The sequence below is a fragment of the Etheostoma spectabile genome, chromosome 19, assembly GCF_008692095.1.
Source record: "Etheostoma spectabile isolate EspeVRDwgs_2016 chromosome 19, UIUC_Espe_1.0, whole genome shotgun sequence".
NCBI classification, from domain to species: domain Eukaryota; kingdom Metazoa; phylum Chordata; class Actinopteri; order Perciformes; family Percidae; genus Etheostoma; species Etheostoma spectabile.
The window spans coordinates 7,946,054-7,971,793 of NC_045751.1; the positions used below are offsets into that span (position 1 = coordinate 7,946,054).

The following is a 25,740-nucleotide window of genomic DNA, read 5'->3' on the forward strand; positions in this document are numbered from 1 at the left end:
TTGGTGAAAACATCCCAGATAGCCCCCTGTACGTTCCCTGTCCAGCATCAAACAAAGTTAGCGACTATCTGGTAAACACGGTAGAGCATTTAGCAGCTAAAACACCAGATATTTCCCCTAGAAGTTGGTAGAGACCAAAACAGAGCTACAAGGAGAGTGAATAATGGACTTGCCATCATCAAATTACCAAAAACATGACTCTATGTGAATGCTATTGAAGCTTTGTTTGCCCGTTGTGTAAACAGACAACTGTTTGCTAACACATTCACCATAACAACTTTGATATAATTATTTTATTCAGTCTATAATAACGCCAAAGATAAACAAACATATCTTTGTTTCTGCATACCTTCTGTTAAAATTAGATAAGAATCTCATCTTTAGAGTGTAACTGAGCCAATTATTACCTCAGATGTACTTTTGACAGATATTCACTGGTTCAAGCTTTTCAAATAAGATTATTTGGTCATGAATGTATAGTTAACTTAACATATCGTTGAGTTTTGGACTGTTGAATATGAATATGAAGACATCACCTGGGACTTTGACAGTTCCTTGTTTTCATGCAGAAGGCAAGATGAGGTGTAAGTCACGGGTAAGAGGCGGCAAAGCTCTGATGGTGCAACTTTGATTCAGAATGAGCAATGAATGATAGAAAAAAATGAGTTTCCATTGTGTCGAGAGGAGCCAGTTGAGGTAGTTTCAGAGTCTAATGTCTAACTGTGTCTAGTATTGTGTCTAACTGACACAATACTATTTTCTGACATGTATTAGACCAAACGATTATTTGTTAAGGAAAATAACTGAGTGTGAGTGTTCAATTCAATCTAAATTTTAATTTGTAATAAAAAGCCTAATCTAGATGTATGTAAATGCACTGATGAGTTGTAAATCCCTCCTGGCTTTTATTTACACATGCCAGCTGTGTCCTGTGTGGCCCATCTGAGTGCAGCTACTGTAACTAACATTGTCTAATGTTGCACTTCCCCCTGTTGGCACCAACAGAAACATTGATTCTTCTCTGTTGACAGTAGATTCAGCTCAGTGTGTTAAAACCTGGCCAATGTGACACGAGACACCGTTGAGAAAGCAAAACAAACACTGAAATTTGTGCTCACGGGCTACTGAAAAAATCCATCATTTGAAGAACCACAGCACACCGAGCACTGCTGAAATGTTGTTTCCCACTCAGACTTGCATGTTTGCTTGTGTTCAAGGGATTTTACAATGGTTTGTTTAGCTTATAACAAAAGAAAAAGAAATCAATGTTCACCAGCACATGCCATAGAATTGTGGACAGCAATCAACATCCAAAACTACATAAAGAAAAGCTGTTTCAATTGGGTTTAGTCATTAATTGTTTGTGCTTTTTATTTAAACTTTATATCTTTGCAAGTTTTGGGTGCAATTGCACATAGCGCAACAGTGCAGCCATGTACATAAATACACAAACATACAGCACAATACTGTATACATACACAGAAATCTCCCCACTCCCCACTCCCCACCCTCCCTAATCCCCATGCATCCTCCATAACATCTGTGTGCACATTTGGAGTGAGTGAACCTACATCGGGCCGCCCACGGACAAAAAGGCAAGGTAGACTATACCCTACACACAAACCAGATGATACATGAAGAAACCTTATTAAAAAATAAATAAATAAAATAAATAAAAATATTTTTTACATTTTTTTATATATATATTAAGAAGATATTTAAACACAGGTACGTCATTTAGTTATCCTCAGAGTAGCATTACTCCTCTTCCCAGTGTACCGCAGAAACCTTATCAAAATAATTCATGAAAGACCCCAAGGTAGAGTAGAATTGTTCCATGTTTCCTCTGAGTGAGTATTTTATCTTTTCTAACTTTAAATGATACATGACGTCTTTAAGCCACCTGGTGTGGGATGGAGATTCTGGGCCTTTCCAGTTTAGCAGGATAAGGTGTCTGGCTAGTAAAGTTGTAAATGTCCCCACTGTGTAAGAACCTCCTGACCACAGGGAGTGGGAGTCCGCAGGCCTGGTCCCAAATAGGGCCGTCACTGGATGGATTTCAATGGCAATTCTTAAGGCGACCCTGAGTGATATAAGAATCTGAGAATCCTGAGAATGTTTGTACGCTAGGGCAGGCCCACTACATGTGTATTAAGCTAGCTTGAGCACTTTGACATTTTTTGCATAAAGGGCCTAAAGAGGGGAACAGTTTTTTACAGTTTCACCCTGGTGATATGCAATCTGTGAACAATTTAAAAGTGTAGCGAGCCGTGTCCGGAGCAGTCTCAAAATCCTGCTCCATTCCTCCTCTAAAAGCTGAAGCCCAGGTCTTTTTTCCCAAAATGCTCTTATGTTAGCAACTGCCTGTGGGTTTATGCCACTTATGAAGGTGTAAATTAGGGAGATGGCGCCCTTTATGTGGCAATGCTATGGCCAGTAATTCGTCCAGTGGTGTTTGGGGGCCAAATGCGGAAAGGCTTGATCATTATGTTGAACAAAATGTCTTATCGGAAGATAACGGAAATGGTCAGAGGTCTTGTGGTTGAACTTTACTGAGATTTGATTGAAAGAGGCAAATACCCAGCCATGTAAAGGTCTTATATGTTGCAGATGCCGTTTGAATGCCAAGCGCTGGAAGCAAGGTCAAGCTTTTGAGGGTGTAAACAAGTGATTATGCAGTAGTGGTGCCTTGAATGAGATGCCATGTCAATTAAAAGGTTTTCGAAATTGTGCCCAAATCCTGAGAGTATGAGTTACAACTTGTTAGTCTTCTTCTTTGTAGCAGACTCCAGTTGTGCAGTGGCAAGGGAGTTGGTTGAAGTGAAATTGTTTTCCATCTTAACCCAACATAGTGCCCTATCTCCCTGATTGTGTGCCCTCCATCTTAGGATTTTCTGTATATTGTGATGTAGAAGGTTCGGTAAGGCCCCTTCTATTTTGTTATTTGTAGATAAGGCTTCTTGATTCTGGGTTGTTTACCGGCCCAAATTAATTTTAATATTGCTTTGTCCAGCTCTTTAAATTTGTTTTTTGTTTTTTTTAAATTGGAATATTTTGAAACAGAGAAAGCGGGGAACAATATTCATTTTGTCTTGGTTAATACACGCCACCAGAGACAAACATGTAGTCCTCCACCTCTCCATGTCTTGCTTACATTTCTCAATCAAGTGGGAAAAGTTGCTTTTAAATAATTGGTTTCAATTATATATTTTTGACAGTCCAGAAATCCTCTAAATGAGATTGCTTTCTACAAATTGTGAATTGTCAGTTTTGATAATGAAACACACAGGGATGTAAAAGCACTTTTGTTTAAACATTGCCTGTGAAACTGAAGATAAATAGGTTAGATATTTTGATATGATTCTCTTTGTCAGTGGTGTACACTAGTGCAGGTTTTTGAAGCCTGAACTTGTATTTTTACTGTCTGTACAGTGAAGAGGAGCACATTAGCTGATGGCTGAGGCAGCGCGGAGTAACGTAACACACTGCGTAGGTGTCTGAGATCAGTCTACAATATATCCTGACCTTGTGAGAAACCTTTTTGTGTTTTCATCTTGTTATTGTCTTAGCCAGTTGTAGTGTCTAGTACATATTAGACTGGGTGTTTATGAAATATATGGATTTTTATGTTTTTATATTTTGTGTTGGCGTACTGGAGCATCTGGGTCAGAGCGTATGGATTTTATACTGTGTAGGGGAATGAGACTACAGCAATATTCTTTATACACTAGCATCTAGGCCTGTGTGTGTGTGTGTGTGTGTGTGTGTGTGTGTGTGTGTGTGTGTGTGTGTGTGTGTGTGTGTGTTTGCGGGGGAACTGCTCAGTCCTCTGCCCAATGGCTTGAGGACAGATACAGATAGGCCAGGCACCACAATGCCGTCGTCCCCACAGGCCTTACAAACCCTATTTATAACAAACAAACTTCCCCAAACCCCATTAATTTCAGGTGGTGTGGGGGTACAGGTGCAAAAAAATTGTCTTTTTTTTTTTTTTGCTAAAGAGTGAATCATGTGGGGCAAATTTTACACTCTGTGACTGTTATTTTGAATTAAATCAACCTAAATGCGTGCAAATGTGCACCATCTGGGGTTCCCAGAGGCAACAGTTCACTGTGTGTGTGTGTGTGTGTGTGTGTGTGTGTGTGCGCTATTGGCATACCAAAGTGCAGTTTCATAATCTTGTTTCTCAATAGATCCACAGGGAGAAGAAGAGCTGAGCTGGGCAGAAAATAAACAACAAAAACATGTCCGCCGGGGTGACGTTTGACCCTCACTGGTAGCACAAAAATTTCCCTGATGTGAAGCGATTCTACAGGTTTGGTTTGTGCATTTTTGGGCACAGATATCCTAGAAAGGTTGTAAAGGTAGCAATGGATACATACGGATTTAACGGAAAAACGCTACTTGAAACTTTGAAAGCCCCCCAAAAACTTGGTTGCGGAAAGCCCCCAAAAAAAAAAAGGTTTGTGTCAAAGTGTTGGGAATCATGATATAAGAAGTGGGGAACATTTATTTTAAAATATTATAGGTTTTCCCAAATACCGGGGTTTTCCCTAACCAACCAAGTGGTATTATGTTAAACCTGAAGAACTTAAAAAAAAATCTTTTTTGCCCCCAAACCCCAAAATTTTTTTAAAAGTTCTATGGGTTTAAAGGGAAATGGGAAATTGGGGGTGCAATAACGAATTTTATAGTGATTTTAAAATTTTTTTGTTTCTTTATTAATTATTGTTTTTTTTGGCAAAAAAAATTTAAAATGGTTTAAAAATTTGGATCATGTTTTCCCAAAGCCCAAGGACTCCTCAAAAGTCTTGTTTTTCCCCCAACTCAAAGAATTTGTTTTTCTGCCGGAGGGAAAGGAACTTGAACATATTCATATTTAACAAGTTGGAATCAAAGAATCTTTACTTTTGTCTTGGAAAAATTACTCAAACCGACTAATCAAGTATGAAAATAGTTGGCGATTAATTAAAAAATTGACAACTAATCGATTAATCGTTGCAGCTCTAATTGCGATTGAAGTATTTTAATAACTTATCTAATTTGAATGGGCTGGTTGAAACCGGTTGTGTGGTGCAGCTGAAGATCTGTTTTGATTATCAATCATTGTCATTGATGAGGGATCAAATATTAAATCTGGTCAAATCGGCTTTTGACTGTTGGTCCGACAAAACAAGATATTTGAAAACATGACCTTGGACATTTTATAGAACAAAATGATTAATCAAGACAGAAAAAAAAAAAAAAAGTAGTTGTTAGTTGCAGCCATAATACTGTAGCAAATCAGTAGCAATTTTAAAATGTGGTAATTTATTAGAAGACACTAAAAGACCTTTAGCACCAGTGGGACCATTTTAAAACTAAATGATGAGGGTTCCTAAAACGGAACATTAGAGTCCCAATCAGGAAGCGCTCCGCTCAGGATGTTGACACAAATTTTAGTAGATTAATGATATTTCCTGTGTTGGTTGTATTGCAACCACACAGCAGCTGGTAACAATGCAGCCGCAGTATAACCTATTTTGTTTGTGGATATAAGCACACCCAGAGGAACCATGTTTCTAATACATACACAACTTAAGCAATTAGCCTTTTAATAACTCAACAGCGATCAAAGCACTTTGGTATTGTTGTAACATTAACTCATAATCATTTACTCCACATGGCTTCATTTTCATCTGCTCTGAGCTCAGTATCAATCAGACTCCGTAGAAGTGAGGAGGAGATAGTTAGTGTCCATGTAGCCTTTGAGTCTGGACAGCTAATCTAATATTCAGTTAAACTGTATTCCCCCCCTCATTAGCCATTCATATTTGAGCCCATAACGGCAACAGTTTGACATCTTTTATTTATGTTTCAGCAACAGCTTCTGCAATAATGGAGGAACTCTTCTAATAATGTTTTAATGGAGCAGGATAGCGTTTTTAAATGTGATTAAGAATGATGCTTGCTAAATTAACCTTAATGTTCTAAATATACATATAGGAAGCCAATAGAGATAGCACCGTACTGACAGTGTGTTTTATTAAAGCTGAGTAGAAAATGCTGTTTTTTGATTGGCCTCAAATGCAATCAGCTCACAAGCCATTCATCTCTGCCAGCTCTCAGCCAATGGCTCCAACATAGAAATATACCCGAGTGTGAAGGTCAATTAGTGTTTGTGTGTGCATGATTGCATGGATCTGGGATCATGTGCTCGTCTGTCGGCCTATAACCTCAATTGAAAATATTGATTCAACCGCCTGAGCCCCTTTCAGGTCTTTTCTTTTTGTACATGTAGCTGAATAAGCTTTTACAGATCGGACCTGAACAAAATCAACCCCTGTCTTTTGTACATTCACAACAATTAGGCATGGTAATTACTGGTTACGCTACACTGATACTCACTCACAGCTATTGAGCGAACAAACTGAAAGTCTATCTGTTGGCCACCACGAGATAAGGGGCGAACGAGAGAGAATTTGAATAACATGGATACATAGAGAGAACAGGGCAGTAAACAAGAAGCACACGCTAGTTCTTTATCATAAGACTCATCCAGAATTTGTTCTTCTGGACGGTGCTTATATGGTCGCCATTAAGAAATGATTGCCAATATTGAATATTATTATGGTTTGTTTGGCCATTGTGTGACTTATTCGTCTTTAAAACATCCAAACATACTGAAAAAGTCCTCTACAATTTTATTGAGTCAAAGGTGATGTCTTCAAATGGCTTGTGTTGTCAAACCAACAGTTCAAAGCTCAAAGATAATCGATTAACGACGATGTAAGACAGAGAAAATGTGCAAATCGTCACATTTGAAAAGCTGTAAACACAAAATGTTTGTTGTTTATTTGAGTTAAACCAAAATGTAATTGTTCTTTCTTTTTGTGTAAGGAAATATATATACTGTATGTCTAAAAAATGTTGATGATACTGCAGCTATAATGCATACTTTTAAGTAACTGTAAGTACATTTTCAAAAGTAGAATTTTGGTGGACAAAGTGTCTAAACTAAGCAACGGTTGGCATTGGTCTGAAACCAGCGGTCCTCGGTGCAGCGGTTTTTCCAGTTGCTATACCGTTAGCAATTTAAATCGACTGCCTCTATTTAACATTTGGAAGGAACCGTTGTCCGGCTGTTTGTTCTCCCTTTGGAAAGCGGAAGCCTAGCTTACTAACGTTAGCACTGATTGCACTAGATTTGTAGATTCGCACATTTGAATTACCTCCGCAAAGGAGTTTGGTTCTGTAAGTTTGTTTGTCAGCAGGATTTTGGAAAGACTACTCACCCGATGACTCTGAGGGAGGTTGTATCAGAAGAACCCATTACATTTTGGAGTGGATCTGAATCACAGGGTGGATACACAAATTAGTTTTAACTTTTGTTAACATTGCAAGATAGGGCATGGCCTTGACAGAGGTATGCACTCCAAGTGCCTTTCTAGTTTTTATTCTGTTTTTTAATTTTAATTTAAGTCCATTTTCAATAGTCTGCTTGAATGATGAATTATGTTATTAGTGAATAATAACGAGTAAACCTCACAATCTAATATACCTGCAGCTGTTATTATGTTTGAGGAAGCAATGAGTGAACCTGTTCTTTTCGCGAATAACCTTTGTCAAAGAGCCCTCTCACCTTTCAGGACCGACAGAAAGACTGGATGTCTGAGTGGAGGTGAGGTCATGATGGAGGAAATAATAGGCAGCCGGAAAATGAAAAGAAAAACTGGGCTGAGCCGCTGAGTGTAGGCCGACAGAGGATTTGAGGAGACAAGAGCCCAAAGTGATCTGTTGAGAGACAACGAGAGAAAACAAGCTTTTCTCAGATGCTCTTGTGTGCTCTTTTTGGAGAGCCAAGGTGATCCACATATGCCCATCCAAAGCCGTGGGAAGCAGCACAGGGGATTTAAGGGGGGCCTTGGCTCAGAGAGTAGACAAGGGGAGCTTTGGCTCTTCTCTGGGTCCCCATGGTGGCTTGAGCCTCCTGTCTCTCCAGGCATTAGTTGCTCATTGTTTCTCTCTCTCTCTCTCTGACTACATTTTGTCCAGTAGACGTAGCAAGACACCCAAAATAAATCTGATGTTTAAATTAATTACAGGAGAGTGGATGTACAGTAGGGTTAGGGTAACCCTGACCCATATATAGAGGTTTACTCCTTGATGCAGCGGGCCCGGGTTCGACTCCGACCTGCTGCCATTTGCTGCATGTCATCCCCCCCCTCCCCCTTCCAGGTCTTTAGCTGTACAAAACAGTTGTTGTTGATGTGAGTTTAAGCCACTACTCCCTCAGAGACAAAGTGAGGTTTGTTTCTGGTTGGCATACCAAACCACAAATTGAATTTGCCTTCAAACACTAAAGCAAGTTCATACTCGTAAAAAAAAAAAAAGCCCGTGGTAGTCACATACATCATCACCCTGAAACATGAGAGATGCATCCTTATTGATCTTCATGTGGAAATCAATGGAATCAATATGCAACAATGCTGTAAAAGCAGTAATACACTGTAGGATATAACCTAACTACGGGATATGTGTACATATTAACCTGCAGACACAAAGGGTTGTGCATGTGAACAGAGTAGATGGTACTTGTTGGTTACCGTTGACTAAAGGTCCAACAATGTTTGATCAAACATGCAGTGAAAAGCTAGGCTTCCTGTTACATCCATTTCCATGTGTGGACTATCCACATGTCACATGGCTGAATTGCAAAGCAAACAATTCAGCCTCAGCAGACCGTCAGCATGCGGATCTCAGGCATCACTGTGCAGTGGTACCCAGGTGTGACAGCAGTGAAGCTCTGCAGACCAACACGATTTACTTCAGGACAGGGAACAGATTCGGTCCTGAGAGTGTTTATGGCCTCACCACCTGGGTGTGTGTGTGCATGTGCGTGCGCGTGTGCGGGAGCAGGGTGATAAAGTTGTGTGACAGAAGCGATTGCATGCCTGCACATAAATCTCCAGTGACTTATGTTTGGAAATGAAAAAATGAAAAAAGATTGGATGCTTCACTCAGATTCTTATCTTTGGCTCAGTCTCACTGCTCTCAACAACCTTGTTGAAGCTATTGAAGGGAGCTGTTTTTTCTAATAAAGCAATAATCAAAACAACTATATTGAAGCAGTTGTGCATGTCCCCCGAAAACCACAGGTTAAACCAGGAATGTTAAACTCCTTTTAGTTCAGGGCCACATACCCCTAATTTGGTCTCAAGTGGGCCGGACCAGTAAACCACTTGAGAAAGATCATAAACTTTATCTGCCACAGGGTTTCTTGTCAGCTTGATGTTGGCAAACGCATGTTGCTTCTGCTACGAAGACCACTGTAGAATAAAATTAATGATGTTACGGACCCGGGAGAGAGGGGTAGTATTCCGAGAAAAAACTCTAAATTCTAACGTTAAAGTCTCAAATTTACGTAAAAAAATGCAGATATTCCTTGAAATTAAAGTGGTACATTTTTTGGGCCATTTTAGGCCTTCATTTGACAAGACAGCCAAAGACATCTGCATTGAGGAGCAAACCACTACACATGGTGCCCGCTCCACCAACTGAGCTATCCGGGCGCCCAAAGTGGGAATGAATTACTTCTCTGCAACGTTCACTTGGCGAAGTCATCCAGTGGGCCTGATTAGACCATTTGGCGGGCCGGTTCTGGCCCATGGGCCATTTGTGTGACACCCCTGGGTTAAATCTTTCAGCAAGTCAGACTTCAGCCTACATTCTCAATATAGTTCACCTTAATGCTCATTGCCCTACTTTAGCACACTGTTGATGTGTCTGGGTGTGTATATCCGAGTGTCTGGGTGCAAAGCTTTGTTCAGAGCTGCAAACACTGGTGGCAGCAGAGAGAGAGAGAGAGGGGGAGAGAGAGAGAGAGATGAAAGAGTCTGCCAGCAGAACTGCTTGCCCATTTATCCTTTTCATTTGCTTGTTCAGTGAAGTGAAAGATGGTTAGACAGAAAGAGGATGGCAGGAATGAGACAAAGACCTGCAGTGAGATAGAGAACGAGGAGCGATGACTTGCAGAAATGGAGAGAAAGAGAGAGAGAGACCGGAATGAAAAGTCAGCAGCGTGACAAAGGAAGGATGCAGGGAGACAAGGATGAGTGCAGAGCTCTGAGAAAGAGATTAAAATAAAAAAGGAGAAATGAAGACAAAGGGAGAGGAAGTTTTCCTGTTTGACAGCGGCTCTATGAACGACTAGTGCTTGATGAAAGGAAAATTCAAGTGTTTTTTTGTCTGTGCGAGTTGTTTTACTGTACAAGATTAAAATGAAACAAATGTTTCTCCCTGATGGCAGGGATATACACTCTGATCATCAAACTTTGCTGGCAACAGAGTCTGCTGGCACGAGTTAAAGATGCTTATTTTTCTTGCAGTGCTGGACTATCTCATAGATCATGTCATGTCATATCATATCATATCTCATATAGAAATATGAAATGCATTGCATTGTTGGCAGACCTCATCCCCCATAGCAGCAGATTCAGTGAACAGCCTGGCTCTTCTGGAACGTGTATTCTGGTATGTGACATACCAAAGCAGCAGGGGGGGGGGAAATGATGAAATGTGCTGACTGTTAAACCAGATCACTGGAGCTATAGGGGAGGTTGGCAGTGTGGATAAAATCTTCTATTTTGCTATGTATACCACCTCTTTATTTATTCAGAGAGTGCCAATTGAGCGCAAGCTGTCATTCTCACTGACACCCTGATTACATGCCATCTAAATTTACAATATAGAAATTACTGAAACTAGTCATTAATATAGAGTTGCAATACACAGTACACATATAAAACAATTACAGAATGTCAAACAGCTTAAAATCAAAATTATGTGGCCTATTTGTTAAAATAAGATCCAATAAAGTGGCTTTTTGAAGGTTTCCTGAATCAGGCCTTGTAGGAGAAGAGATTAGCTGTGTAAGGTTTAAATCATTACACAAATATTTTAAAACAGATGCATTGATAAGCCACTCAAGAGTCAAATCACCAATTACTACAACTTCTGAGGATCCGTGAGAGGATACAAGACGAGCAAGATGGCATTGGGTGGTGCAATGCGAGCATGATATGCTTTTGTATCAAGCAATCTTCCACAATTAGCATGTTGTCCCAGAGAGACACTTAAGGCCAAATATTCAAAATACTTCGGAGTAGAAACAGAGCTAACTATAGTAACAGAAAAGCCTTTCTCAATAAAGATGGCCACTCCACGCGCCCAGATAGCTCCGTTGGTGGAGCAGCTGTCCATAAATAGAGGTTTGCTCCTCGACGCCGCGGGCCTGGGTTTGACTCTGACCTGCAGCCCTTTGCTGCATGTCGTCCCCCCCCCCCCCCCCCCTTCATGTCTTCATCAGTCCTGTCAAAAATAAAGGCTGAAAATGCACCCAAAAAAAGATAGCCACACCTCCTCCTTTTTCAGAGGATATGTTATCTTATGTTGCGATATTCATATTCATTGTGATTAGAATACAATTTCTTGAGGATGGTTCATCACGTTGATGCAAAAATCTTCTACTGTAAATCAAACTTATCGTTTCAAGTAGGGGTTGTGCAACAAGTGGTATTTTTGGCATATGGGGGTACATGGTTTGGTATGTCCAGGGAGTGTCGTCGGTCTGCAGCTATAGGTTTACATATATTTGCAGTACTGAATGCAGAGCAGCAGAGCTTCAGTTTTGTTCTGATCTATGTAGAATTTAAATTGTGCTTGGTTAATATACTGGATGGGCAGAAGCTTAAGGATGGTACATAAATAAATAATTTAGTTAAAGCCTAACTCTTGCCAAAATACAACCTAGAGTCTTTTTTTGAATGTACCCGAGTCAGACTTTAGTTTAAAAAGCATAACTAGGACAGACAGGCCACTTTTAAGATTTACTGTATTATTGTTTTTCAGTGAAATGGCCTTTTGAATGGGAGAGCTAGGGGCACTACTATGATAGCATCAAAATCACTATTTTTAAAACACTAAGAAGGCTCAACACAACATGAAACTTTGCTCCAAGTCTCACCAGGAGCTCGACACATGAACTCCAACATTGAGAACATTGTTTGTGTATACAGAGTTTACCAAAAAAAGTTTAAAAGCTCACTGTAGCTGTTGGTTTTTCAGGTCATCGCCATCTAGCAAGTCAACAATAGTTGAGGAAGGAGAGTAATGATGGAAAGCTCCTAAAGATTAGTTCCACATAAATGCATGGATAATGTGTTGTTTTGTCGTTAGTTAGTGAAAAACAATATTGACCTTGTAGTACGGTGACCAAAATCCGGGGACTTTTTCAGCTCAGAAGCGTATATACCTCCAAAACACGTCATGTTTTTATTTTGTAAAACTTAAAATGAAGACACTAGACCTAGAGCTGTTCTCATTAGGGGCTGAGCCCCCTTAAAGGTCTGATCCTGGAATCGCCCCTACTGCTACTTCATACTTGTACTCCACTATACCTCAGAGGGGAATGTTGTAATGTTTACTGAACTACATTTATCTGACAGCTGTTGCTTTATTGCTTCAGGCTTGTTTCTGCAACAGCTCATTGAGTATCGGATACAATAAAAACTAGTGAGGAAATATTTTCCTTTGACATTGATGCAGTATTAGACGAGATCGCTGCAGTCTGCAGCGGAGAAATAAGCTACAATGTAAGTTAGTAGGATAATTGTCCAGCTTGTGTTTACGTTCATAAAAGTGCTCGTTTTGCTACTGACAGACTCAGATTATAATATTCTAAGTGTCTGACAACATTATGGAAAGGATTTCTAAGGAGGTCAACCTTTCTGTTAAAGATTAAAACATAAAACTGTGTTTGCTAAACCCACCAGACTCCATGTAAATAATCAGTAATTTTAGCATCGTAAAATCTTTCTAAAACATCTCTGAGCTCTAGGCAGCGCTGGCTCCGGCTGTCCTGGGCCTGCGTGTGTAGGGTGTGCGACTATCGGCTACGTTTGGTCAATGTTTTCTTTCTTTCATTCCAATTTCGGGTCTGTCAGTCACAGTGAAAACCGGGGACATTTTTGGGGGACAGATCCAGCCGGGGACAGGTCACCAAAACCTGGTCACCCTACGTTGTAGTTGAAAAAGGAGCCTCATATAAGAATGACATTTCCTCCTATGGAGTCTGTTCATTCGCATTCGGAGATTGACTCTTTTTAACTGGCAAGATGGCGGGGAAAGTAAACAACAGCAGCTAAGTGAGTTGGTCAAAACCTTCTTTTTAGTAAACTGTGTGTACACAAACAATGTTCTAAATGTTGGAGTTCATGTGTCGAGCCCCTGGTGAGACTTGGAGCAAAGTTTCATGTTGTGTCGAGCCTTCTTGGTATTGAAAGTAGTGATCTTGATGCTATCATAGTAGTGCCCCTAGCTCTCTCATTCAAAAGGCCTTTTGACCGAAAACGATAATACAGTAAATCTTAAAAGTGGCGTTTCCGTCTTAATTATGCTTTTAAACTGAAGTTTTACTCGGGTACACTCACAAAAAGACCCTAGGTTGCATTTTGGCGAGAGTTACGCTTTAAGGAACTGATGTAGTTTGGCAAATGTTTTTGGATTTTGAAAATGTTTTCTGTTACAGGGTTGTATGGTTGCATACTGATAAACCATAAATTGAAAACACTATGATAAGGGTTATATTTGTAATTAAAGATGTAAAGGTATGGAAATTTCGAAAAGTGTAGGACCGGAATAGCACTTTTTTCTTCCTCTTACTCTCGTTCGGACAAGATGTATTTATTTATTTTGCTTATTCTCGCTTTTTCTTTTTTCATAGTAAAATACTTTTGTCTTATATTTTTCTGTTTATTTATTCATTTGTATGTTGTGCGAAATAAACAGTGTACTATTATTATCAGTATTACTAATACAAGTTTAGTGCCATTTTTTTCTAGGCTTTAAGGCACAATTTATACTAAAAGTTGTCCTCATGACTGGTCTGTTACTCATCTAAGCATTACTAAATGATTTATTAACCAATAGGGTGTCCGGTAAACACCGGTTTTAAAAATTCCCCTTCCCCACATCACGTCAACTTTGTACAGTATGTTTATCGCTCCAGCTTTTCACTGTAACATCACCAGACATGCACATCTTACGTAGCTCAAACCAGCTTCTAAATCCAGTTACTGTGTGATGACATTGCATCAAAGGATGAAGAGATGGATACGGTGTGACAGGAAAAGAGAGAGGGAAAACAGAGGGGGGAGTGGGGGAGGAATGACGGGATGCATTAAAGAAAACAGATTGCGTGTGTGTTGGAATGAGATGGCCTGCTAACAGCGACTGAAATGCCATTGCTCTGCATGATTATGGATGTGCATAAAACAAGCTTGGATTAATTTAGCTGGAGCAATAATCCGATGCAGGCTGATATCTGTGGAGCCTTTTCAGTACAACAGATGAGCCGAACAACTGTTTGCTGACAGCTTGACTGTGGAAAAAAAGAGTAGAGGCAAATTAGTGTTTTCTTCCTTTTCTCAGCCAGCAACACATTCTTTTTCCCTGTTTTTTCCTCATTCTTCTTCCCTTCTTGCTCTTTATGCTAATCTGCATTATTTTTTTTCTCTCCTTCTCTCTGTTTCTCTCTCCATGGTGACAGACGATGCCTCCTGTGCAGTTTAGCAGTTATTACACGCTCTAAAACACACAGACTCCGAGAGAGGCGGAGGTAGAGATAAATAAAGATGGATGATGGAGTTAGGCCGATTAAAATGTGGCAGCATCAGAAAACTATGCAGAGGAGGTGTGTAGAAGAGAGAGAGCAGATTAAGTAGAATGGGCGAGAGTCATATCGATGCCTTTTTCTACCACCTTGTCTGTTGGCAGGCTTTGGCAGCACATAACATAGCTGCTCATATCAATGACCACACTGTGATGTTACATCAATATTCACTTGGGTTTATGTCTATAATACTGAATAAATTATTAAGTAAGTGCTCTCACGACGCTTTGTTGAAGTTTACACAGTTGAGTTAATTAATAAAAGCACTAGCAAAGTATATCATTTTCCATTTTCATGCAAAACAAAATAACAACAACTCAAGGTCCACTTTGTAATTCTTTCCACTTTCAACCATCTCATCTCATGGACTTCATCCGATGTTCCTCAGTTGTCATGGCGATGGAACTCATTCTATACATGGTCTGTTTCTGTTGTTTAAGGCTGCTCTAATTCATATTTTGTTAACATCTGAAAGAATTTCTACATGATGTGAAAGATGTTGCCAAGCCACAGATAACTGTCACCCTTCTGCAGTCCTGCTCGACATTTTAGCGTCTTTAAGCTAATTGTTTAGGTTCACTCTCATGGCTCTCATCAGCGTTGTTTCCAGCCGGAGGCAGCCATTTACAGCAACAACAAAAAAAGCTCTGGTAAAACGACTGTACGCGCTAACTGTCCAGCATCACATGGTAGATAGACAAAGCATAACAACAAAACATAAGGGAGCATTGACAGATATTTCTATGAAGAGTTGTAATGACCAAAACAAGCTTATAGGAGGATAAATATTGGACTTATGTTCATAAGGTGGCTCCATATTAATGCTAACTTTTTTCTAAAAAGTTTGCAAAACAACTCTTTTCTGACATTTTCTACACTCAACACTAATTTTTTTCTTATTCTTTTTTGTGCAATTATTACTGTTTTTTGTTTTTTATTGTGATTTTTTTATTACAAGCTGAGAGTCTCTTTTTAAAAGCATTTAATTGTGTAGATTCCTAATGAATCACATGCTTTATATAGAAATGCTACAGCATAACTTCCCCCTCCAAACATCAAAAGGGTGTCATACTAGGCACCTATTTATATGCACAGACGAATGTGTTAACCAATTTACTCAGCAGCCATGTCAGGACATGACAGAGACCTATAAAAATAGTGGGGGATGGGCTGTGGAACAGCAATCTACAGTATCAGAGAGAGACCGAATGGCCCGGTTCAAGGCTACGTGTCAGCAAGCAGCTGCCCGGCCCACTGAAGTGTCTCTGAGTAACATACTGAAACGTGTTGTTGTTGCTTCTGAGCTTGACAACTGGTGGGATAGCAAACCATGTTTCAGATTGTTAGGAGACAATTTAAAGGGTACTGTCGTTTTTTTCAACCAGTGCTTGCTATATAATGTATACAAATGTATGTTAGGTAGACACGCCTTGATAAATAGCACATTAAAGGGTAAATACAGTTTTTTTCAACCTGTTTTTTAGTCAAAGTGACTGGAAAACAATCTTTGACATTGGTCCAGCATTAAGCGAGATTGCAAAACTTGCTACAACCTAAAGCGACAAGTGTCAGACTTAAAGGAGTCGTCCGGTCGATTTCAACATGTAGCTCTGTTGCTTGTAAATTTGGAGTGCTGTCAGTAGGAAGAAAAACAAAAACAATCGCTGTTGCCTACACCGTGCTATCCTCCTGCTATCTACAGTTTGCACCCAAGACGCTGAAACAGGGCAAGCTTTAAACACGCTTTTAGCCTCTTAACACGTTTAAAATGTCCGAGTGAACACAGTGAATCTGACTTCTGTAGACGTGAGAGAAATGCATGCAAGTTGTCTGTTTATTTACAGTGATTCAGGACTGTCTACAAACTACATGTCTGCAGTTGTAATTTGTAAAACTTCAGTTTGATATCCCAGACCTGTGGATAGATCAATTGTGGAAATGTTAACATAAGTCTACCCCTGTCAACAACCTACCTTTTGGGATGCCCTCGGGCGCAGTATTTAAATTTGAGCTGCACCAGTGCACTCACCGTGGCTGTAAAGGTGTGAAAATAGGGGACATGCTCGATTAGTCTTCCTCAGATAAGAGTACTTCATACTTCAGTACCTTCACTTCATCCTTATCAGCCACTTGTTTGTCACAGTCAGTTCTCCCTTTGGGTGGTTCTAATTTGTCACATCCACGTCTCTTTTCTGTGGCACAATGTTTAATCACCCACCTTCATCTCTTTATGCTTTTTATTCCCCCGCATTTCATCACACCTGTCTTTACCCATCCAAAAATGTGTCCATGCTGATCCACCCCTCCTCTTCTACTCTAGCTCTTTCTTTTTCTGCCCCACAATTCTTTTCTGCTCATCTCTTTTGGCACTAATGAGTAATTAACTTCTGTAAGGTCCCACAGAAAAAGCAAAGTCCCAGAGGAAAACACAGTATTTAATCACTTGGTGTGTGCGTGTGTGTGTGTGTGTGTGTGTGTGTGTCCACCTGTTCCCATATTGCAGTGTGATGGTTTAATGTGAGTAGGAAATAAGATGTATTCATTGTCACAGTGCAGTGAACACAAGCTACAGATTTTCATGCTCTGGTCTCTTTTACCTGTACAGGAGGTGACGTCATGACAACAGAAATGCAGGAGATTGCCATCACGGAGGAGAAGCCTTTACTCACCGGTCAGGCTGAGTCCAAGGTCAGAGATGATGTCTCACACGCATACATGCAAAGATATGTGCACACACAGGCTGCATGCAGAAAAACACACATACTGTATGGGCTGATTTTAATGTTATCCAGGCATGGAGACACATACATGAGCAGTCAGTGTGTGCATAATCTGAAACCACAGGGGTGGATGGGTGCTTGCGTGTGTGTGTGTGTGTGTGTGTGTGTGTGTGTGTGTGTGTGTGTGTGTGTCAAGAGACAAAAAAAACAAAGGTTGGTTTGTGTGTGTGTGTTGGCATTTGTGTCCTTGCTATGCATGAATGTGAGTTTGAGCTTATGACAGCATGTGTTTCAAAACACATGTGACTGTGTGTGTGTGTGTGTGTGTGTGTGTGTGTGTGTGTGTGTGTGTGTGTGTGTGTGTGTGTGTGTGTGTGTGTGTGTGTGTGTGTGTGTTTGTGCACAGCTGCAGCGGTGGCTTCGGATTGACGTCAAAGCCCCGAGGGAGCGAGAGCAGCTCCTCTGCTCTGCTGCGCTGATGTTGTTGTGTGGATCCAGCGCTGCAGAGCAGAGCTGTTAGTCTCTCACTGCTGACACCTGGTGGCCAAACAGGGAAATGCAGCACTCAAACTAAATATTTACAAAGGACATCCAGTTATTAATAGGCTATACTATATTCCTTTAACTCAAAAGAACTATTATGTTTGTTGTTGTTGTTGAAAACCTTTTGTCCCTAAAGAATATGGTGAATGTGACGACCAAACAAAAAAATGTTCCCACATTTTTGGCTGGTGTTCTATATTTTTCTTATTGTCAACAAATCTGACTAAAAGACTAAAAACAGGAATATGTTAGTCAGTCTCGTCCCTAACTTTTCTGTGGCCCCAAGCCCACTAGTTCCTGCTTAGAGTGTAAATATTGAACTGCTCACAAATGTGTAGTTTAATTTTCTTTCATTTTAATAAAAGGTTCAGTATTCCTTATTCCTAAAACATCCAGGCACTCTAGTTTTGAGCCAGCATTACTCATACAGGAGTAAAAAGTGATGAGGACTATTTTCAGCCGCGGATTAATACACTTTTTGTTTTCTAATGAGCATTTAGGAGGGTATTTGCTGAAGCCTGTTTAGCAATGAATCTGTGACAGTCATTACCCTTGCTGTAGCATTAGCTACATCATAGTCTAGTTTTTCCGGATCATCCACACGCTGCGGAGCAGAGGAGGGTCGGGATAGTCCACACAGCATTCCGGGATGGGAGGAAAATCTGCTCTAGTTTTATTGGCATTTCTTCAAACCAATCACAATCGGCATGGGCAGCGCTAAGAGTTGTGCGAGAGAAAACTCAGATTGGATAGATAGTCTAGCTAGCTGTCTGGATTTACCCTGCAGAGATCTGAGGAGCAGTTAACCATAGTCCTCTGAAATCCACCTGAGTTTAATATTTCAACACGAAAAAAATGAAACATTACATTGGCGGAAAAACATGCATCTGGCTGAATTTCCTGTGGCACCGGCTTAAGCCCGGAAGTAGAATATCAAGGATATAGACTAGCTACACCATGACCCTTGGGGGTGTGATGGGTGATTTGGAGTAGGAAATGAAGACTGGTAGGTTGTAGGTTATATCCGAAGCTCCATCTGTCACTGCGACATCCGCCTCCGCCCTCATGCTACACTCTGTCATCAAGAATATGCTTTATATAGATTAAACTAGTGACCTTTTTTATAATGCAGCTATGTGCCTATTGTCAATTCCCCATCAGCACTTCAGCTCCTCAGACTGCTAATTTCTAGAGCTTGTGATGTTAGTCATTTAATAGCGGGTAAAATGGATCCCAGGTTGCAAATGAACATCCCATTTAAAGCCTCCCACTGACAAGCGTCTTCCATGTAATCACTGGTATTCTGCTACCACCTGCTCTAATGAGGAGGTTCTCTACGGCATTATCGGGAGGGTAATGTCGCCCCTCTTCCCTGTTTGGGTGTTAGTTAGGGAGCAAGACCTCGTTTAACATAAAAGGACTACAAAAGGCAAGGCAAGGCAGCTTTATTTGTACAGCACATTTCAGCGATAGGGCAATTCAAAGTGCTTCACACAAAAACAATGAAAAGAATAAAAACAGACAAAACACAAGAATAAAAGTTACAGTGCAGTATAAGAAATTAAACATTAAAGAAATGAACAACCATTTGAAGAAAAGAACTAAAAGCTAAGAATTTTCTCTTGTACATGTTTTTTTGTTTTTTTTTACAGTGCACACAATAAAAATTCTAAGTATTCAATTGCTCAATTAGTCATAATTTTTCAAGGAAAAATGCTAAACATTTCATCGTTTCACGTTCACAAATCTAAGGGCTAGCTGCTTGTCATTGTCATTGTCTGTCATAGTAAACTAATTTTTTTTTAAACTGGTTTTGGACTGTTGGTCGGACAAAACATAGCATGGGTTCATAAACTTATGAGCACCACTGTATATATATATATATATATATATATATATATATATATATATATCTCCAATAATTACACGCACACCTTGTTCTAACGAGACTTCATTCCTTAATTTCTCACAGGATGCTGAACTGGCTGCTCGGATACTCCTGGACCAAGGACAGGTATTTTCAGATTTCAGATTGCTTGACTGAATAGGTCATGGGTTGTATGGTATGGAGTGCAAACACAATATATAGTAAAATCATAACGGAACAATTGGCCCAGGCAAAATGTGAGCCTCTTCTCCCAGCCGGTTGTCTTTACAACGACAAAAGCTATCCAGTCCCATCCAATTTACATCTGTATAAGTGTCCTGTATAAACCCTATTTACTAAGGCTGGATGGTAGACTTACGTCATGGTTGGCAATTTTATTTCAAAGGTAATGCACATTGAGATCTATTTGGGTGAAATTATAATGATGTTTGTAATATACTGGTCATAATTATTAACAGCGGAAAAGTGGTGGAAGAGGTTTCTGTGGATGCTTTAATACTTTTTGTCTCCACTATAAAACCGTGATATTTTCATGTATATTAACCACCGTATTGAAATTGATTCCATCTTTGTTAAAAAGCAAACTATTCACAGCCACCTTTTGAAGCATACAGGTGATGTTTATTTGTCTTTATGGCCCTAGTAAAATACAATCAAATGCAACAACAAAGAACAAAAAGTTTGACAACACTGTCAATAGCTGTTGTTTTCAAATAAAAATGAACAAGGGATACAAATTTTGTGGGATTTTAGTTTGATGCAAGCTTACTACGGAAATGTCAATTTCACACTAACCCCCATTTTTCACCAGACGTGTATGTGCTGCGTTCCGGAGGGCCACGCGAGGAATCTCGGCCATTCAAGTCAATGCATGACATTCCACCAGCTGCACTGCGGTGCGTCCCAGTAGTGTGCGTGAAGCGGCTCTCCGCTACGCTAAAGATACGCAACAGGTCTGTTTCCCCGTGAGCCGCGCGCAGTTCAGAAAGCCGGGTAGGACGTGAAATAGCGAGAGTATCCGGTCAGTTCAACACATCCCCCGATATTCTACACCTTTCCTCTACAACACCACGGATGACAAGAGATTCATTTTGAAGGTGGAAAAACATAATAAGACATCACAGATTCTTTTTGTCAGGACAGCATTAGAGTGGAGGGTAGATAACTTAATTTTAATCTGTTTATTGATCCCCAATGGGGAAATTACAATGTACACTCTGTGTCAACACTTTGTTAGTTATCACACACAGTCCTGAAGCGCACACACACACACACATACACACACACACACACACACACACACTAATGGAGAGATGTCAGAGTGAGTGGGCTGCCAGCCGAACCAGCGTCCTGAGCGGTTGGGGGGGGTACGGTACCTTGCTCAAGAGCACCTGGCAGTGCCCAGGAGGTGAATTGGCGTCTCTCCAGTCACCAATCCACACTCTGTACTTTTTGGTCCATACGGGGACTTGAACCAGTGACCCTCTCAACTCTCAACTCTCTACGGACTGAGCTACTGCCACCCCTAGATACTAACTACATAAACAAGTGATTGTTCGGTAAAGTGCCTGTAGAGATAATTAATTCTGTGAGTCGGGCAGCCAGACGCTACGCTACTGAGACGCACTCTGTGTGGTGTGGCGCGTGGTCGAGGACGGAACAAAACCGGAACGCAGCTGGAAGCAGAGACATGCCCAGTGAAACATGGGGCTTATAAGGGGTTGTTTTCTCTGGCTCTGTCCAGGAGCACAGTATCGAGACCCCACACGGTGTTCTGCATGTGACCCTCCACGGCACACGGACCACCCGCAGGCCTGCTATCCTCACCGTCCATGATGTGGGTCTGGACAGTGAGTAGCTCTCTCTCAGCCTTTTGGGAGTTTTTTTCAGCTCTTTGTCAATTATAAATCTTACCCTTGGTCGTGCCCCGTTTTTTTGGATTGATTCCTTTTTTTTTTCTTCTCTCTGGCAGGTAAGAGCTGCTTCTCCCCTCTGTTCAGGTTCGAGGAGATGCAGGAGATTGTCAAGAACTTCACCCTGATTCATGTCGATGCTCCGGGGCAGGAGGAGGGGGCTGCTGTCTATCCCACAGGGTACGACATTCATTAGTCCTATGTGTATGGACATGCTGGTTTACCCTCATCGTCCTGCAGTGACTTTGCTTCTTCTTTTTTTTAAGTAAATTTCTTAGAAACAGAAAAAAATCTTCTATGGCAGGCTTAAACCTAATCTCTTCCAAAAATACTTCTCCTGCCATCTCTCCCATCTCTCATCCTCTGCAGTCTCTAATACACTCTTGTCAGAGGTTTAAGGAAAATCCGTCCTTTTCTCTCTCTCTCTCTCTCTCTCTCTCTCTTTGCGCACTTCTCATTTCTCTTCCCTGCGTGATTATTTCACGGGCTCAGGGGGATTTTGCTTCTTGTATTGTCACGGCATCTCGGCTGTGACCTTTGACTCCTGCTGGTGATTCTAGAAGTTTATTCTCTTTTTGAACTCATTTTTAAAACCCTGTGGATAAAGATGTCAGCCACTGCATGTGTTTAAGATGAACTAGAAAAAGTAAAATCCTTTGTCATCATGTAAGTTGAGTAATTTCCAGTAATTACAAAGAGGTTTGGGCAGGACAGCTAACGGGCTACCTTACTTTTTGCACTAACAATAAAAAACGAGATGTTTTTGTTATTATATTGTGATGGTTGCTTGTGTTTCCTGTTATAGTTACCAGTATCCCTCCATGGACACCATAGCAGAGATGATCCCTGCCGTCCTGCAGTTTTTCAAGTGAGTTAAGGGTTTTTATTTTGACGTAAGAAGAAGCAGAATTTCATTTCATTAATTATAACTGATTCTTCTTGTCGTGTGAGTCATGTTATGTACTTCTTACTTCTCCATGCAGCTCCACACAAGTCATAGCTGTACCCAAAGCAGCCCTGTCTCAGAACATTTCTAACGTCTTGCTTACAATATAAGTGCTATATGTACTGTATGGTTGAATACATGTGTTCTGTTGTTAACTAGTTTTGTTCCTCCGTCAGCTTCCGCACTGTAATCGGAGTGGGTGTGGGGGCGGGAGCGTACGTCCTCTCCAAGTTCTCAGTGAGTGTAATTTTTTTTGGTTTTTAGCCCGCCTGCCTGCCAGTTAGCAGCTAATAATACAAGCAGTGAAACACAGCAGTAACACTAGCAGTGACTTTTACATTTGTGAAATGCATTCAAATGGGGCAGGAATCAATCAGTGAACATTTCAGTCATGAGAAATGTATGTGATAATAGTACTTCACTAATGCTAGCATGGGAGATTTACTGCTCTTTTAAGTGTTGTGTACAGATTTTAATACGCAGTGTTATTCATGTTCCTTTCTGTCTAATTTTGTCTACAGAAGTCATCTAAAAACATTCCGTCTTCTGTGATGATTTTCTTCTCATGATCTCACCATCTGTCTCCCATCTGTTGCTTCCTTTCTCCCGTCAGCTTGCAAACCCGGATTCAGTGGAAGGTCTGGTTCTGGTCAACATCGACCCTAACACTCGAGGATGGATAGACTGGGCTGCACAGAAGGTAGGCTTTACTTTCTTTCTTTCTTTCTTTCTTTCTTTCTCTCTTTCTTTCTTTTTGGACTGCATTGTCTTGTACACAGAAACGTGGTGTTTTAATCTAGTTAGTCCTTATACGACTTCTCCATCAATTTACATTAAGCGGTGGATATGAAATTATGTGACTGCGTGCATGGCTCATACCCCAGAGTAGTATTGATTATGTTATAGTTTATCACATTAAAGTTACTAAATGATTAATAACCCTATTGATTTTTTCCCTCTCTAGCTCATCTCTGTGACATCCTCCCTCACAGAGCAGATCCTGTCCCACCTTTTCAGTCAGGTACAAGGACAATCATTTCTTTTTTCTTTTTCTTTTAAATGCAAAATGTTTTTTTACGATTGTATCAAAATACTACATCATTTCAAAAAAGGACTTTAGGTAGTTGCAGAAAATGCCTACCGTGTCACTTGTTTCGAATAATTTTGGCAGTTAGAAAAAAAAGTCTCTTTTCTTGCAGGAGGAGCTGTCATCAAACACAGAACTTGTGCAGTCTCACAGAGAGCGCATCTCCAAAGCGTCTAATCTGGTCAACATAGAGCTCTTCTGGAAGTCTTACAACAGGTAAACACACACACAGATATCACTACATAAACACAAATATACTCCGCAACGGCCAACAAAGTGTTGTCTTTTTGTTTCCCTCCAGTCGCAGAGATTTGAACATTGACCGCAACAGCACCTTCAAGTAAATCACCTCTAAACTTTCCTCTGTATACTTTAGTTTTTGTTTGATTTTGTTGTGTGAATCTAAATGCCACCCTTATAACTTTCATTTCTGTCAACTTCAGGTGCCCAGTAATGTTGGTGGTGGGCGATCAGGCTCCATATGAGGACGCTGCTGTAAGTTTCACCTGCGGTGTGTTCTGATTCATATCAACAGATTAACCACACCACCTACCAGGGTTGGACCAGGGTCTTCTGATCAGGGTTCAACCCTTCTAATGGAAATTCAAACCAAGCCAATCTTTAGCGTATCCATATGTTCCTGGTATGACAATTCGGAGATCACGTGGGTCAACACTGGGAGTAATGCATTGCGTAACTGTGCGTAACTGTTTGATACACTAATGAATGCCGTTACAATCAAGCCATTGCCAAATGAGTTGCTACAAACCAGTTAAGACCATCAGCTCCATACAACTCTCTCTGTATTTCTCAGAATGACTACGTTCAGAAGATCGTGTCGTCCGGCGGTTTTTTGCTGAAACTCGTGTGAAGATAACTACCTTTTCTAAAGAGTCCTTCATGTTTTTCTTCCGTGTCCTCCTGCAACTTGCGTGGGTGCGTGTGCAATCACTAAAGGCGTAGGATCATGTGGACGCGTCGACTGTGTTGTTGTCAATACTTAGAATTCCACATGGGGGAGACAGAAACTACGCACTGTAGCTTTAAGTGCTAGAAATGGGTGATCTGTGCACTGTTGAATGGTTTACTGTTTTTCCTTCTGCATCCACTAGGTGGACTGCAACAGCAAAATGGATCCAACAACAACTTCATTCCTAAAGGTACAGTAAGTGACATTTAAAGTCTTTAAATTTTTCTCTCTTCGTCATTCACTCTTACACTCTTCTTCTCTCTGTCCTCCAAAGATGGCTGACGCTGGTGGTCTCCCTCAGCTGACCCAGGTAACAACAAGCTAACAGCCTCTTATTGATACTTAAAACTGATGTTAAAGTTGCAACTAACAAGACTGTGGTTTTTTTTAAACTCACATGTTCAATCAGCCATCACAAGGTGGGCCTTCAACAAAAAAAAACATGCTATCACTCTAACTTATGCACCATTTTTGCATGAATTCTTTTTGGAGCACATGAATTAGTGCCTTGAAAAAAGGAAATAAATACAAGACATGATTTAAAACAGAAGCAATGCACCAAGAATGAAATCTCAAACTGCTATTGAACTAACATTACCAGTTCCCTTATCCCCAAAAAAAGACAACAAACCACTCAGAAAGGGTAGGAATCTGGGTTTTGTGGTCCTTTTAAAGTGAAACTGTTACCCTTGGCTGCCAAATAGCAATATTATTCCCAATTTCAGGTAATAATTAGTGATTGTACTGAATGGAAAACACTTTCTTTTCTTTGTGTCTGCAGCCTGCTAAACTGACTGAGGCTTTCAAGTATTTCATCCAGGGAATGGGCTACAGTAAGATCTGTTGCTTCTTTTGTCTTTTCATTGGGTTTGTCAACAATAAGAAAACAACATAGAATGATGCCAGCTTTATCTTTTTAGATGTTGCGTAGCGTTTCCTTGGATTTCTAATTAGTTAAGCACA

At 40.5% G+C, this 25,740-nt stretch overlaps 1 protein-coding gene across 2 annotated transcripts in view; it reads left to right on the top strand.

Annotated features, from left to right (window-relative positions):
* ndrg2 (NDRG family member 2) overlaps positions 1-25,740 on the top strand; it is a 51,327-nt gene that overhangs the window by 22,554 nt on the left and 3,033 nt on the right. For both annotated transcript variants that reach the window (XM_032499189.1, XM_032499191.1), the window contains exons 2-15: positions 17,316-17,398; positions 19,946-19,987; positions 21,606-21,711; positions 21,834-21,954; positions 22,580-22,642; positions 22,897-22,957; positions 23,334-23,420; positions 23,685-23,741; positions 23,920-24,023; positions 24,109-24,147; positions 24,251-24,302; positions 24,920-24,967; positions 25,052-25,087; positions 25,559-25,610. In XM_032499189.1, coding sequence (XP_032355080.1) covers positions 17,316-17,398; positions 19,946-19,987; positions 21,606-21,711; positions 21,834-21,954; positions 22,580-22,642; positions 22,897-22,957; positions 23,334-23,420; positions 23,685-23,741; positions 23,920-24,023; positions 24,109-24,147; positions 24,251-24,302; positions 24,920-24,967; positions 25,052-25,087; positions 25,559-25,610 — 951 coding nt within the window. The remainder of the gene's footprint in view (positions 1-17,315; positions 17,399-19,945; positions 19,988-21,605; positions 21,712-21,833; positions 21,955-22,579; positions 22,643-22,896; positions 22,958-23,333; positions 23,421-23,684; positions 23,742-23,919; positions 24,024-24,108; positions 24,148-24,250; positions 24,303-24,919; positions 24,968-25,051; positions 25,088-25,558; positions 25,611-25,740) is intronic.